At 47.9% G+C, this 15341-nt stretch overlaps 1 protein-coding gene and 2 non-coding genes across 7 annotated transcripts; 1 reads left to right on the top strand and 2 right to left on the bottom strand.

Moving 5' to 3' along the window:
- Positions 1-2848: 2848 nt before the first annotated feature.
- Positions 2849-2921, bottom strand: TRNAK-CUU (transfer RNA lysine (anticodon CUU)). Its single transcript has one exon. It is a non-coding gene; the product is annotated as a tRNA-Lys (tRNA).
- Positions 2922-3336: 415 nt separating this feature from the next.
- On the bottom strand, positions 3337-3409 carry TRNAV-CAC (transfer RNA valine (anticodon CAC)). The gene has a single exon. It is a non-coding gene; the product is annotated as a tRNA-Val (tRNA).
- Positions 3410-4732: 1323 nt separating this feature from the next.
- Positions 4733-15086, top strand: TRIM41 (tripartite motif containing 41). Of its 5 annotated transcripts, XM_047776392.1 has the most exons (7): positions 4738-6320; positions 10348-10443; positions 11870-12133; positions 12712-12734; positions 12933-13060; positions 13485-13666; positions 14310-15086. In XM_047776392.1, exons 1-7 carry the CDS (start codon positions 5511-5513, stop codon positions 14325-14327), a joined length of 1521 nt encoding a protein of 506 aa, XP_047632348.1. In that variant the 5' UTR covers positions 4738-5510; the 3' UTR covers positions 14328-15086. The 5 variants fall into 5 exon arrangements, with proteins under 5 accessions (XP_047632350.1, XP_047632349.1, XP_047632348.1 ...); XM_047776393.1 differs by lacking the exon at positions 14310-15086 and having other exon boundaries at positions 4734-6320; positions 13457-13654; XM_047776389.1 differs by having other exon boundaries at positions 13485-15086.
- Positions 15087-15341: the final 255 nt, after the last annotated feature.

The raw sequence follows: 15341 nt of genomic DNA, 5'->3' as shown, positions 1-15341 counted from the left end.
ATTTACATATGATTTCAAAATACATATTTCTTTTTGTTTTGTTTTTGTCTTTTTAGGGCCATAACCTAGGCATGTGGAGATTCCCAGGCCAGGGATCCAATCAGACATGCAGCTGCTGGCCTATACCACAGTCACAGCAGTGCCAGATCTGAGGCGCATCCATGATCTACACCACAGCCCACTGCAACACCAGATCCTTAATCCACTGAGCAAGGTCAGGGATCAAACCCGCATCTTCATGGGTGCTAGTCAGATTCATTTCCGCTGAGCCACGATGGAAACTCCAAAATATATATTTCTTATAAATTATACGGGATTATTAAGAACAAAAAGGAGTTTGAAATTATTGAATATCAAACTTTAAGTTGATGTTATTTAAATAAAGCTGAAAATTTTTATTAAATTTTGGAAATGAAAATGAAATCTTTTCAAGTATTTTATGAAAATGAAACAACAATCCAATGTCCAGAACTGGGATGAGATTTAACATATGTTATATGTAGATCTACATGTATGCAGATTTTAAGAGTAGTACCAATGGTTTAATATTGCAAAGTGTTTTTCTGTCTCTGACACTTCCCAAAAGACCTATGTAGCCAGGAATTGGAATGGAAGCTGAGTCCCTCAGAGTAGGGATCTTTACTTAGGTGTCTGTGACATGGAAGCCCTTCTCCCTCAGTACAGGGTGGGAGGCCCCCTTGTCTGAGTCTAGTTCAAGGTCACCAGGGTCCTGCAGGGGGCCCAATCCATGGACACTTTACCATTTCCCCTTGCTAGGCCATAATTTAACTCTTCCCATTTGTCCCTTAAAGCACATCTTGACCCCCTTTGCTTGGATGGAAGCTTCACTGCTACATTTCCTCCTATTCCAACTCTTCCTCCAAGTACCTGAGGCTATCTCCCTGAGCGTCAGATCACAGCTTGACCCACCCTCTATCCCAGCATCTGTGACTCCAGCTATGACCACTCTCCTGTGTCTTGGACATGTCCTTTTATATGTTTCCAAACCTGTTGAAGACTGAACTCATTTCTCCTCTCTCCCCCATCACAGTTTCTGATCTCGGTTATTAAACCATGGAAAGCAGAAATCTGAGAGACTTCTCTCCTCCCCTATATATAAACCATGCATCCAACTACTTAACCTGCTTCTCTGACTTGCTTCTGCCTCACCACTGGCTCCAGCTGCCTCCTGTCCTTCCCATGGTTGTGTTCTCCCAGCCCTTCTCCCTGACACAGTCTCACTCCCCCCACACCTCTTGCTCATCATTTCTCTAAGATGTAATCAGTCCTTCTGCCTCTATGGCCTTAATCAGTGCTGGAGAAAAAGACCAAAGATCCTACCATGGGTTTGCTTAACATACCAACTGGTGAATGCCAAGAACAATGTGGGTCACTAATTAAAAAGGAGATTCCAAACCAGACCTGGCCAGACAGGTGGCAGTGGAAGGTGTGGAGAGGAGAGAAAAGCAGGAATTGTAGCAAAAACTTGGATAGGCATGTCCTTGGCTTGTTGGGAGTCAGGGAAGAGAAACCTGTACACTTTGGCTTCCTCTTAATGAAGAAGCAAGGATTCTTTTAGGAATGTTTTCAGGTCGGAGTGCATGTGGTTAAAACAAAATGAAACAAAACAAATAAATAAACCCAACCTGAAACTACTGTGCAAATGAATCCACGAGCATTTGTGCAAGGTGAAATAACTTTGAACACCTGTTTGTTTAAACCTGTACTTTTCAAGAAAAGATCCTAGTAACAGCAACTCCCCAGGGACGCATGAGCTAGGACCGTGCTAGTAACTTGGCCTGTTTTACAAACTTTGCCCAATTCCTGTCCTGTGCGCACTTGGAGGCTGTCATGCTAAATCCTCTCTAACTCCCCCTTTTTGATACATTTCTGAGATTAAAGGTGGTACTATCTTTCACTTAGCAAGTTTAATAAACAAGTTTCATAATCAACAGACTTCTCTTATGGTCTGGTATGTATGTAGGGAGACTTCTATAGACGGAAAAAAAAAAGAAAATGGGCTTAATTTGCAGGAATAAATGTAAAGGAATAAATGCAAGTGTAGTTAAGGAAGAATTTTGTGACAAGACTGGTAAACTGAAGGTGTTCATGTTGGGGTGGTTCCTTCAAAGGACATTTTTACATTCCTTTATGTTTGGAGGGAATGTGGAGGCTGGGATATGTGGGGCAACATTTCACAAAAGAGCGTCCATAAATAAAAGCATAAAGAGAATATATTGAACTTGAGAGTCTCAGATACCAAAAAGCATCTTTTTCTTTACCAGACATCAGAACTGGGCTGTGGCATTGAGAAAGCGGAATACCAACCTCTAAACTACCTGGTAATGTGGTCGCTAATGTGGCGGCCCTTGGTTCCCACAACAGCTTCTGGAAGTTACTCCTGCTCTCCTTCACAGGGCACTTGCCCTGGATACCCGGGTGAGTCGTTTGGTAAATAGAGGGTGCAGAACGCATGTTGAACGTTAATAGGCAGATTTCAGCAAGAGGAATGATAGACCGAGAAGCAGTCACCAAAGAATTTGTCCTCAAACACCCACCCGTCACTCTTCTCTATGAGAAACGATAGGTTGTAAAGCTGGGTGCACTACCACCTGGGGGTTCTTTGGCTTAGCTACTGCGGTCGATGGTCCGGATCCTGGACGCGGGATGAGTTTGGAGTGTACTTTGCTACCCTTGCATCAAGAATTCTTGCTTTTCAGAGCCTCCTTGCCTGCTTTCTTGCATCTAGCACAAGCATCATATCTTAATAAATCTATTTTCTGCCTGCAAAAAAAAAAAAAAAAAATTCTAGCTTAGTTTCCAAGGGGGAAAAAAGTCTCCAAGTAACCGCCCAACGTGGGGCTCGAACCCACGACCCTGAGATTAAGAGTCTCATGCTCTACCGACTGAGCTAGCCGGGCAGCTGTAAGAAAACTATCCTCTGTCCCAGGAGAGCAAGATAAATCAGCAAGAATTCAGCGACGCTGAAAAGCAGCCTCACAAGCATTATGGAGTGCCTACTGTGTGCCTGCCTCTGTCCTAGGGATTAGGGCCGAGGGTCTGAAGCCAAGGCCCACCTCTACAAGGGAGAGGTGGTTGGGCAGGCTTCTGAGGGTAAGAGATTAGTTGAGAGGTGCGAGAACTACTTTGCTTTGAAGCACTTACGGAGAGCGTGGTCTACTACGGTACTGCCTCACATACTCCTCCAAACAAAAATACAGGTAAACACACAAACACACTAACACACTGATTTCCTTTTCTTCGCGTGATAGCCTCCAAACTCAGGGACGCTCGGGAAACAATAACTAGAACTGAAAAATAATCCAAAAGCAGCACTGTTTCCGCCCGGTTTCGAACCGGGGACCTTTCGCGTGTGAGGCGAACGTGATAACCACTACACTACGGAAACACCCACAGCAAGATGCTTCCTGATAGCACCCCGAATCTACATATGGCAAGGTCAGCGCACCAAAAAGAGAGGGTCTCTCCTCCGCCGCCGCCGCCGCCGCCGCCGCCGCCGCCGCCGCCGCCGCCGCCACCTGAGTTGCGTTCAGCTCTTCTGGCTGAACTTCTCTGCCATAGCAACGCTTGAGCTCCTGGCATGGACTGGTGTAGTTTACTCGCAATCTTGGTTTTGGCACGTTGGGACCAATCTCTTGGTAAGCACGCGTCCATTTGGAGTTTCCCCAGGAGGCGGGAAACCCCTCGAAAGTAGCAAAAATTCTGCGTGCCCAGTCCTGGCATCGCGCACCTTCCGACACTCATTGAAGAGTCTGTGCATAAACAACGGTCCTGTAACTTTCCTCGCAGCTTTTAAATTAAGGGAGACATTTTTTTTAAAGCATCAAGTATTATTTCTATCTCACAAAAAATCTATTTGGCAGAGATGCTCTGGGTACCATAGCAGTATCTTTATTGATAACCGTACTACATCCCGGATAGGATTCTCTCAAGTAAAATCAAAACCACAAACCCTACTTGAGTCCCTGTGTTTCCAGGAAGGCAGACCTCGAGGTATTTGGGGCCTGGAGCACACAGGGTGCACAGCTCAGAAAGCGGTAAATGAACCGATTGCACTTGGGAAAAAAACTTTTTTTTTCTTTAAGGTAATACATTGACTTGGTTCAAAATTCAAAAGATACAAAAAGGCATATATGGGAAAGTGTCTTTTCTATCCTGGACCCTCAGCCTTCCCAGAAAAATTAGAATTCTCTAGTAATCTAGAGATAGACGACGACAATAACCTTTTATCTCACACTGTGCCAGGCAACATTCTAAACGCTTTGCATGGCATTAACTCTAACTTCACTAAACCTTCCGAAGTAGGAATCACTGCTCTTTATGAGTAAACACAAGACTATAAAGCTAACTCATACATTTAACATCCTAGCCCTTCCCTTTTTTTTCCAACAGATGTACTCTACACACTGTTCAGCACACTTTTTTTTTCACTTCAGAATGCATTTTGAAGAGGATTCCCTTTTTACATCTAAAGTGTTCCACTGTATGAATGTGCATGTCATGATTTGCTACCATTCCATTAAGAAAATTCATCTTAACAGTGCACGAGTGACCCAGGGAAATTTCTAAAATGAGTGTGGGAATGCCAACTACCGTAGGGAGGTGGGGCAAGGTCTCTGGCCCAACCCCCACAGCACTTCTACACGGCCCCGCCCCCTGGTCCGTCACGGAGGGAAGCTCAGAGTCCTCGGAGACAGCCGCCTAGAAGAGCCGGAAGTACTTCATGGCGCTCACCGATACCCGCCCCTCCGCTTCCGGCATTGGAGGCGGGGACTCCCTGCTGCAGTTCTCCGTGTCTGGTTGGTAGGATGGCGCCGGGCCGATGCGGTTATAGCTGCGATAGCGGACGGGTGCCAAGCCCTTCCACCCTCCTCCCTAGTTTATCCCCAGTGGCAGCCGGTGGTGGGGCCAGGCCTGTTTCGTCTGTGTTCCTCTCTCCCTCTTATCACAGAGGCGTGGACCTCGGTCCTTGTAGCCCTCCAGCCCTATTCCCGAGTGCCTGCTAGAGCGTCCCCTTACCATTTCCTGTCACCCCCCACCCGCGGGGGGCATAGGGTGGGAGGGGTTGGTAAGAAAGGGGCGTAGCGCAACTACGGAGGGAACTCGCGAGCTTGGGTAGCTTTTAGCGCCGGAAGTGTTGAGAGGGAGGCCGGAAATGGGGGGGCGGAGCCAGGAAGTGAGGATGGGCGGGGGTTTATGAGGAGGCCAAGGGAGCGTTGAGGCAGATTTGCACTCAGTGCCACCTGAGGGACTTGGCGGTAGCGCTCAGCTTTGTCCCCTCCCCTCTCAGGGACACGGTTGTCGTCTAGGAGTAGGAAACTCTGTGTGGACGGGTGGGTTGTCGGGAAGACATTTCTCTGGCCGCGCTTGAAGCAAGGTGTGGAGAGGCAGGGCTGGGGGTGGGGCCGGGTCGTCAGGGCATCTGAGAGGGAAGACCCCCGCCCCTCAGCCCCCCACCGCCCATCTACACTGGCTGACTGGACACTAAGATGGCTGCCGTTGCCATGGCACCCAACCCTGTGCAGACCCTTCAGGAGGAGGCGGTGTGCGCCATCTGCCTCGATTACTTCACGGACCCCGTGTCCATCGGCTGCGGGCACAACTTCTGCCGAGTGTGTGTAACCCAGTTGTGGGGAGGGGAGGATGAAGAGGACAGGGACGAGTTAGACCGGGAAGAAGAGGAGGAGGACGGCGAGGAGGAGGAAGTGGAGGCTGTGGGGGCCGGTGGTGGGTGGGACACCCCCATGCGGGATGAAGACTATGAGGGCGACATGGAAGAGGAGGTCGAGGAGGAAGAGGAGGGTGTGTTCTGGACCAGTGGCATGGGCGGGTCGAACTGGGACAACATGGACTACGTGTGGGAGGAGGAGGACGAGGAGGAAGACCTGGACTATTACTTGGGGGACATGGAGGAGGACCTGAGGGGGGAGGATGAGGAGGACGAGGAGGAAGTGCTGGAGGAGGACGAAGAAGAGGAACTAGATCCCGTCACCCCACTGCCCCCGCCTCCAGCCCCTCGGAGGTGCTTCACCTGCCCCCAATGCCGCAAGAGCTTTCCTAGGCGGAGCTTCCGCCCCAACCTGCAGCTGGCCAACATGGTCCAGGTGATTCGGCAGATGCACCCAAACCCTGGTCGAGGGAGCCGTGGGAACGAGCAGGGCATTTGTCCCAAACACCAAGAAGCCCTGAAGCTCTTCTGCGAGGTGGATGAAGAGGCCATCTGTGTGGTGTGCCGAGAATCCAGGAACCACAAACAGCACAGCGTGGTGCCATTGGAGGAGGTGGTGCAGGAGTACAAGGTGAGAGAACTAAAAGATGGGAGTTTAATGGGGGTGGAGAGTAAGAAAGAGGGGCTGGGAAAAAAAATATATATGTCTTCCCTCTTCAAAGAACCTCATGTACTGCTTAGCCGATTCTCCTTACCTAAGCACTTACTGGCACCAAGATGGGTTAAATGAGAAGGATCCTACACAAAGTAGACACAGTGGAGAAGACCAGGGAAGACTGGTTTCCTCAAAGGAAAATGGACAAAACTGGTGATGCCATATCACTGGGCATTGTGTCCTGGAGGAAACGCCACTGCAGTTTTACATGTCCACTGTTCCTAAGTATAGGAGTGCAAGTGACAACCCCCTAGGGCTTTACCACCAGTCTCATTTATCTCTGAGTCTTAAATCTGTCCTTGACGAAGACCCCTAGAAATGGAAGGAACTTGAGCTCCTGAGGAGCAGGAGTGTAGTATTGACTGCTAGTATCAAACCCAAATGGTCTACACTTCCTTTCTTTTTTTTGCATTTGCTTTCTGTTGCAATGGATTCTCCACCCATCCCACAATATGTCTTGGTTCTCCCCTTGAGGAATTTTGTTGGATCTACATCATTCTGATGTACTGGCCAGGACTTCTTATCTTTCCTAAGAATTCAGGAAAAAAAGGAGAGGCTTTTAAGTCAGAAGACCAGCTCTTGGTCTCTCAATGTCTTTGAACTTTAATTTTTTCAGGATTAAAAGTTAATATTTACTGGACACTTTATATGTATCCTGGCACTGTACTAAGCACTTTTCATGGACTGTCTCACTGAAAACTCCAAACAACTCTATGTGGTTTGATATGGTTTCTATTCCCGTTTTACAGATTGGGAAACAGAATCAGAGAGATTTAAGTAATACACAGAGGGCCACACGGCTACTAGTAAGTGATGGACTTGGTTATGAGCCCCATGCCCTGCCCATGTTGCCCTTGGCCTGTACTGTTAACAGTATCACCACCATTTGGATATCTGTTTGTTTGACTTAACTGACATGTGACTTTTCTTCTTGGAGTCTGATTCTAGTTTAGTTAATACCTTGCCTCCAACTTCTGATCCTGACTCAGGTAAAGGAGATTTGTCCATGACACAGTCAGCAGAAATAACATTATTTAGCAAAGGCCCAGATGAATTTGAAGTAGTGGGACCAAGAGAAGAGGGTAGCTTCTTCTGTGTGGTCTTCACAAAGCTTTTTTTTTTTTTTTTTTTGGTCTTTTTGCCTTATCTAGGGCTGCTCCCATGGCATATGGGGAGGTTCCCAGGCTAGGGGTCTAATCAGAGCTGTAGCCACCGGCCTATGTCACAGCCACACAGGCAACGCTGTGACCTACACCACAGCTCATGGCAACGCTGGATCCTTAACCCACTGAGGGAGGCCAGGGATCGAACCCACAGCCTCATGGTTCCTAGTTGGATTCGTTAACCACTGAGCCACACCGGGAACTCCCCACAGAGCTTTTTTTTGTTTCATGACTTGTGTTTTTATTCCTTTTCCTGATTGCTACAGAAAGCTTTTTTAGGTATTATTATCATTACCCCAGTTTTAGAGTAAGGTGTCTAGAGCTTCTCAGTTATGAGTGGTACATACATCTATGATAGACCTACACCCCTCATGACAAGTAACTATTCCTTCCACACAGTGATTATCAAACCTGGCTGATTGTCCCAATTATTAGTGGAGATTTTGAGAAGTATAGTGAGCCCTACCATTAGAGATTGTGAATCAGTGACAGGGAGAATGTCTTTAGAAAGCCCAACTTAATATGAGAATCACTGCATTGGTAATGCCACCAGCCTTTTAGGTCCTAGATTATTAGGGGAGATTGTGAGCTACTTTTGTCCTTCTCTACTACAGTCAACGCACAACGTGCAGTCACTTTGTTAATTGGGTCCCAGGGTGGAATATCCATGGGCATTAGAGTCTTCTCTTCTGAAGAGCTTCTGAAACTGAATTTTAATTTGTGTTAGCCATAGTTGTTGAATGCCAGCCCTACTGAACTCTGCAGATTTGGAGAGACCACATAGACAAATTGTTTGACATTAGCTGATCAGCAAATGTAAATACCTGTTTTATTATATAGAACTAAATTCAGTGATTCCCTTTCTAACTTGCAGGGTGTTTTATAGGCAGGTAGTTTCTTTTCAGATATGTATACTAAATAGCCCTAGTTTGGTACAGTGTTATTTTGTAGAAATGTTTCTTTATTGAATAGTAATAATGCACAAATGATAATTATAAATAAAGCTCCAAAAAAGTTAAAGGTCCTTGAAATTTTCTCTTAAGTAATAATCTATTTCAGAGTTCCTCCTGTGGTGCAGTGGGTTAAGAATCTGGCATTGCTGCAGCTGTGGTGTAGGTTGCAGCTGCAGCTCCAATTCAGTCCCTGGCCTGGGAACTACTATATGCTCTAGTGTGACCAAAAAAGAAAAAAAAAAGTGCTCTTTTCGGATTTGTGTGTATGAATTTTTTGTCAGCAATTTAAGAAAATAGGAAATTTAAGCATTATAAATTCTGAATTAATAGAATTACTAAATATTGGAGAAAAGAGAAAAGTAAAACGTAATAGCAAGAGGCAAAATTCTGTGTAGTTTATATTCATGTTATTATTGATGATAATTTTATTATTACAGTTTTTTTTTTTCTCAACCATGTAATCTGTGCAATAGCTACCTTTTGTACTCTGGGTTAGTAACCTCTTCAGATCAAGGGCCATCATCAGACTGTCATTGGCAGCTTAAGCCTAGGTAGGGAATTCTAGATAAGATTTAGTATTGATCATTTGCTCCATGGCAGACACTGCTAAGCATAGTGTCCATGAGGTAGATTCTGTTATTACTAATCCTCTTTTTAAAGTGAGGAAACTGGAAGCATGGCTTGCCTCTGTCCACCTGGCTGCATTCAGATTAAGATCAGAGTCTAGGCTTAAGCTCTTCTACCCTGTATTATCTCTCAAGGAAAAGGAGGGAGAAAGGCAGAAGTAGAAGACACAAAAAAGGAAAATGCACAAAAGTCAGGCTTATCTCATCCATTTTGGTCTAACAGCCCTTTAAAGAAAGATTGTGCTGCCGATGATTAGAACACAGAGCTCAAGTGCGTATTTGTTGTGAGAGTTAAAACCTTAGGTCAAAAAGTTGGTTTTTTTTTTTTTGGTTTTTTGTTTTTGTTTTTGTTTTTTCCATTTAACAAGTAATTGGGTGGGAGAAAAAGCCGATGGACAAAGAGAAGCCTAGGAATTAAAATGAGTAAAGTGGAGTCTCTGCTCACATGAACCCATGTGTTCTGGGGGCAGCACACTTGTAAATGATTACAGTGCCTGGGAGGTATTGCAAAGGTGTATGTTTCTTGGGATCACAGAGGAAATTAGGGAGTTTCAGGGCCATAGTTAGGTAGCTGGGTTTTAAAGGGGGAATGCCTTGAGCCAAGTGGAGAAGGGCAGTCCCAGGCAGAGGAAACAGCATGGATAAATGTATGAGATTGTGCTCAGGAAAAGACAGTTTTATGTGACTAAAATTAAGAGTCTGTGTTGAAGGAGTAGGTGTAGGAGGGGAGGCTAGAAATGAAGGAGCAATGAAAGCCTCATATTTTGCAAGTAGTGGAGAACAATTGAAAGATTTTTAATAGACAAAATCATTAGAACAAGTTTTAGAGATGAAAATCATGAGGAAGATTGCATATGAGGGGAAAGGTACTATAGGCAGGAACATTCACATAGAGACACTTTGTGTGTGGTGAGGGGCTCAAGCCAGGTTCACTCCCAACTCTAAGTGTGGGCTATGTAGTTATCAGGATCCTGCCTTAGAGCACAGACAGGGTTTTGAAACACGAGTCAGAGGGTTGGAGGCCTCTGTCATCTGAAGAGAAGAAAGGAGAGGCAGGGAGTGTGATGCTCAATTTGATACCTGTGATGGGGATCCAGGCTTTGAGCCCCAACCCACTGTAGGGTGAATGGGGGATGTGGGCTCTGAGGGCAGGTGCCTTGCCCATCTCAGGCCTATACTCTTCTTTTCCTCATTTCCTCAGGCCAAGCTGCAGGGGCATGTGGAACCACTGAGGAAGCACCTGGAGGCTGTGCAGAAGATGAAGGCAAAGGAGGAGAGACGGGTGACAGAGCTGAAGGTGAGTGAATGTCCTTGACAGGGCTGATTGACTCTGTGGTCAGAGCAGGGAAGATGGGTTGCCCACTCTCACTAGTGGTGACTAGGTCCTCTGAAGAGGGACAGCCAAGGCCTGGGAGAGAGAGGTAGATACCTTCCCAGGGTTGTAAGGAAAGAGGGGCCTTAGGGGATCAAGGTTATTCCTAGGTTCCAAAGTGGAGTGAAACAGGCCTAGCTTGGAGAGGGTGGGTGCAGAACAGGCTTATCACCCCGGACACCTAACCCTAGAGCTGCTGCTCCATATGACTGCGCCCACCATGCCAGATTCCACACAGGGGGGGTAAGGCAAAATTCACGTATCAGCTATCAGAGAAGCCTCAGGCCCCAGGATAGATGGCAGAGCACAAGAGTAGGCTAGTGTGTCTATGGAGGGGAGGAATTAATGAATGTTAGCATTGCAGAGACCTAATATCTTCTAGTGTTTCTCAGCACTTTTTCATTATTCCTCACCCCTCCCCAAGGAGTATTTTTAGATACTTCCCCCCTAATTTCTGCTCCTTACCCCTGCCTCTATTTGTAAGGCCTGTAAGCACTAGAGTGGCCTGGGCACCAAGCCAGGGCATCCCTCTTGTCTGACCTCTTACCCCATCCCTCATGGCAGGGTGGCTGAGCCTTGCCAACTTCCCAGGTCTCATACTTGTTCATTGCTACCTACATATTAAGAGCTCTGTTGCTGGCAACTGCTAGGCACTGAGTGGTGGAATCTGAGTCGGGGAGTTGGGGAGTTATCTTGCTTTTAGCCCAGCTGCGCAAGTTGAGACTTTTGGGCTCTTGGGGTGCAGAAGTGTCAGGATCTGAATATTACTCAGACAGTAAAACTGTTTCCTTCACCCACTTGGCCAGCCAGGATTTCCCTCCCCACTCTGGCCTGTCACTCTTTTCTCCTAAGGATGTCTTCAGCTTATATCCTCCTATGTCATGATTCCTGAATTTTTCATTTTTTCAAAATTCACTTTTACCAAGCATGTATTCTGTGGCCTGCGCTATATCAGGGTCTAATGACCCTGAAGCAATACAGCTTACAGAGGAGTGGGGGAAAAGGATGTTAAAAGGTACTCTAATGTAAATATAGCATTTCAAATTGAGATATATGCCATGAGGAGATGCAAGGATATTTATGGGGATGGTTCTGATTTAGATTTGGAAGGGAGATAAGGCTTCTCTCAGGGAATATTTAAATTTAGGCCTGAAGAGGGAGTGAAGTTAGGAGGCCAAGGTGCAAATAAGTTTTGAGTTTATTGGGACCAGATGCCGGGAGCATGGGGGTGGTGCCTGCTAAAGCCAGGAGGTGGGAAAGGGAATGGGGCCTTTCCATTCATAGGGCTCCTTTGCCTTGGATTGAGGGACAGCAGTTGCAAAATTGGAGGTTTATGTTTCTGTGTGTTGAGGTGGTATCCACCATCCCCTTTGCATCATCCCAGAGCCAGATGAAGTCAGAGCTGGCAGCTGTGGCCTCAGAATTCGGGCGGCTGACACGGTTTCTGGCGGAAGAGCAGGCAGGGCTAGAGCGGCGCCTCCGAGAGATGCATGAAGCTCAGCTGGGGCGTGCGGGAGCAGCGGCCAGCCGCCTAGCGGAGCAGGCCGCCCAGCTGAGCCGCCTGCTGGCTGAAGCCCAGGAGCGGAGCCAGCAGGGGGGCCTACGGCTGCTCCAGGTGAGCAATGGCCCCTTCCCTGTCTACTTCCTAGAACCCTGTTTCTGGTCTGTCAGGCAATGCTTACCAAACACCTTTCCAGAGCTGCCTCTTATTGGGAGGAACACAAAGAGCACCAAGTTTTTTGAGGCTAGAGAGACAGAGTAGTTAATGCCAAATGTGTTGGGTGTATGAGATGATTATATCTAGTGAAAAGACCGAAGATTAAGTTGTTGGGTTTCAGATTCAGTTGTTGAAGATTCAGTTGGAGGGTTTTAATAAGAGTTGAGCAAAGAATTTTTTTACAGTGACATCCTAAAAAAGATGACCAAGTCATATTGCAAACATTCTTTTACTGGGGTTAAAAATTCTATTTGGCTCACAGCGGGATGAGTTAAATTAGCTGTACTGAGTCATAGGGGTGATTGAGATTGATGCATGTTTAATGAGGGCCTTGAGTGTGCTTTCTTTCACTCCTTGTTCAAGTTCAGTCCTTTCTCTGATTGGAATCAGATGGGGAGAAGGGAACCATCCCCGTGCAGCTGACTCTCTCTTTGTCTCTTTCTCCCTCTCCCTTTTTTTGTTTCTATTATTCCCAGGACATCAAGGAGACTTTCAATAGGTGTGTTCCCATCCTTTTATCCTTTGTGACCCAGTGGCATCTGGTTCCCCATCCCTGCCTCTCTTGGATATCCTGCTCCTCTCCTTCCTTCCCCAGGACCTGAGTTTCTGCCTCTTGGACCCTCTCCTTCCCCTCAGCTTCTGCTCTTCCCTCTGGGAATATCATGGTCCCACCCCCTGCCCGGTCCCCTTCCTCCAGGTGTGAAGAGGTACAGCTGCAGCCCCCAGAGGTCTGGTCCCCTGACCCGTGTCAACCCCATAGCCATGACTTCCTGACAGACGCCATCGTGAGGAAAATGAGCCGGATGTTCTGTCAGGCTGCCCGAGGTAGGGAGGTCACCTGTCCGACCTTCCTTTGTCTTTCCCTTCACAGACCTAAGTTTGGGTTCTGAGGGAAGTTGGGCCCTGGGGGAGTAATGGGCGCTGTGATGGGAGCAGGATGCAGGCAAGCCAAGCCAAAAGTAGCTTTTGTCCTGGCCCAGGTAGGTGTTGGGGTTAGGGTGGCGGCAAGAAGAACCAGGGACAGGAAGATCTGTCTGGTATGTGTTCTGAAAACAGTGGGGAAAGAGGTGTGGCCCACAGGAACTTGAGCCTGGACTGTAAGTTAAGAGTTATGGTAGGGAACTAAGGATAGCTGAATGGTGGGGAGGAAGAGATGAAGGGGAGGGCAGCAGGTAAGGCTGAACCTTGGAGTTAGCTGCTAATGGGGACCAGTCGTTCCAGCCCTGGCGTATTTGTCCTCCCTTCCAAGTGGACCTGACGTTGGACCCTGACACGGCTCACCCAGCCCTGATGCTGTCCCCTGACCGCCGGGGGGTCCGTCTGGCAGAGCGGCGGCAGGAGGTTGCTGACCATTCCAAGCGCTTCTCGGCCGACTGCTGCGTACTGGGGGCCCAGGGCTTCCGCTCTGGCCGGCACTACTGGGAGGTAGAGGTGGGTGGGCGGAGGGGCTGGGCGGTGGGCGCTGCCCGTGAATCAACCCATCATAAAGAGAAGGTGGGCTCCGGGGGGTCCTCTGTGGGCAGTGGGGATGCCAGCTCCTCACGCCATCATCATCGCCGCCGGCGGCTCCACCTGCCCCAGCAACCCCTGCTCCAGCGGGAAGTGTGGTGTGTGGGCACCAATGGCAAACGCTACCAGGCACAGAGCTCGACGGAGCAGACACTGCTGAGCCCAAGTGAGAAACCTCGGCGCTTTGGCGTGTACCTGGACTATGAGGCTGGGCGCCTGGGCTTCTACAATGCGGAGACTCTGGCTCATGTGCATACCTTTTCGGCTGCCTTCCTGGGCGAGCGTGTCTTCCCTTTCTTCCGGGTGCTCTCTAAGGGCACCCGCATCAAGCTCTGCCCTTGATTCGCCTGCCACCCGCAGGGGCCCCTCTGGTTAGCACTGGGGGGGCGGGTGGTGGCCGAGGGTGGCCCATAAGTTTAGGGGCTCAAAGGCTCCTCCCACTATTTGTTACTGCATTGCTTCATGCTCCTAGTTGACCCCAGGCCCCTGCTTCTCCCTCTAGGAGCCTAAAGACTCTCCTGGCCTACAGCTCAGCCTTCTCTCACCTACTATGTCTGTCCAACAGGTCTGCATGGGTCCCTGATGAGAACAGCTGCCTGGCCTTCCCTCCCTGTCTGCCCAGGGATCTGAGTTTTTGAGTAGGGGATGTGGGGAGATTGTAATCTCATTACCACACACTTCCCTTTCCCCCATCCCTGTTCAACTTTCATGTCAATTTTGAGGCTGGAGGATTTGGGCCAAGACTCTTGACAGCACTTACTCAAATTCCACCTTCTGCTACAAATTTTAGCTAAAGGATTTGGAGGCTTTTTGTGGGGGAGGCAGGCTGGGAAAAGGGTAGAGCTGGATAATAAACAGTCTACTCTCTGGGAAAGTTGGAAGGAGTCTAAATTTTCCTTCCACCCTCAATTTCTACCTCCATAGACTGGCCAGAATTTAGCTTCAGTGAGAGATCTGGAATGGTTGACATGATTTTACATCAACCAATAATTTTCTCCTACCTTTTCAGCACTTAAACTAGGAACAAAGCTCACCCCACCTCCCTCAGGCCTTTTCACTGCCAGGCTCCTGTCCCCTTGTTTAATGGAGTTCTAGTCAGTTTCCAGCCTCTCTTCAAGTGCTTAGTTCCCTCCATCTGGGGAGCCCTGGAGGGGAGCCTGGGGACCAGGACTTGAATCCCTGGGAGGAGAATCTTGGGCAGAATCTATTTTTCTAGTTAACCCTTTGCCTTCTGTCACTTAATCAGCTTTTGTCCTCTGCTTTGATGGCTGAGGCCAATTTATGCTCCTGGGGGAAAGGGAAGATGGGTTGTGTTGTGAAAATAAAAAGTTTATTTGCTGCTTTTGTGGAGTCCACTCCTTCTAAGGGTGTAAAGAGGAGGTCCCACAGAATGGAGAAGCACACCTTCAACAGATTGGGATATAAGCCACACCCCTCCATCTGAGTACCCTTGGTGATTAGTAGGCTTCTCTGGAGATCTACTTTAAAGATCACTTGCCACTTCCTACCACTGCTTTGAGACTTTATGACTGGTTTTCCCAGTAATCTCCATACCATAGCTCTCAAGCCCAAGACTTGAGCACACTACATAACCAAA

This window comes from Phacochoerus africanus, chromosome 4, assembly GCF_016906955.1.
Source record: "Phacochoerus africanus isolate WHEZ1 chromosome 4, ROS_Pafr_v1, whole genome shotgun sequence".
In the NCBI taxonomy this organism is placed as follows: Eukaryota; Metazoa; Chordata; class Mammalia; order Artiodactyla; family Suidae; genus Phacochoerus; species Phacochoerus africanus.
Note: the sequence above shows the minus strand (reverse complement) of the source record. Positions and strands in the feature narration are given on the sequence as shown.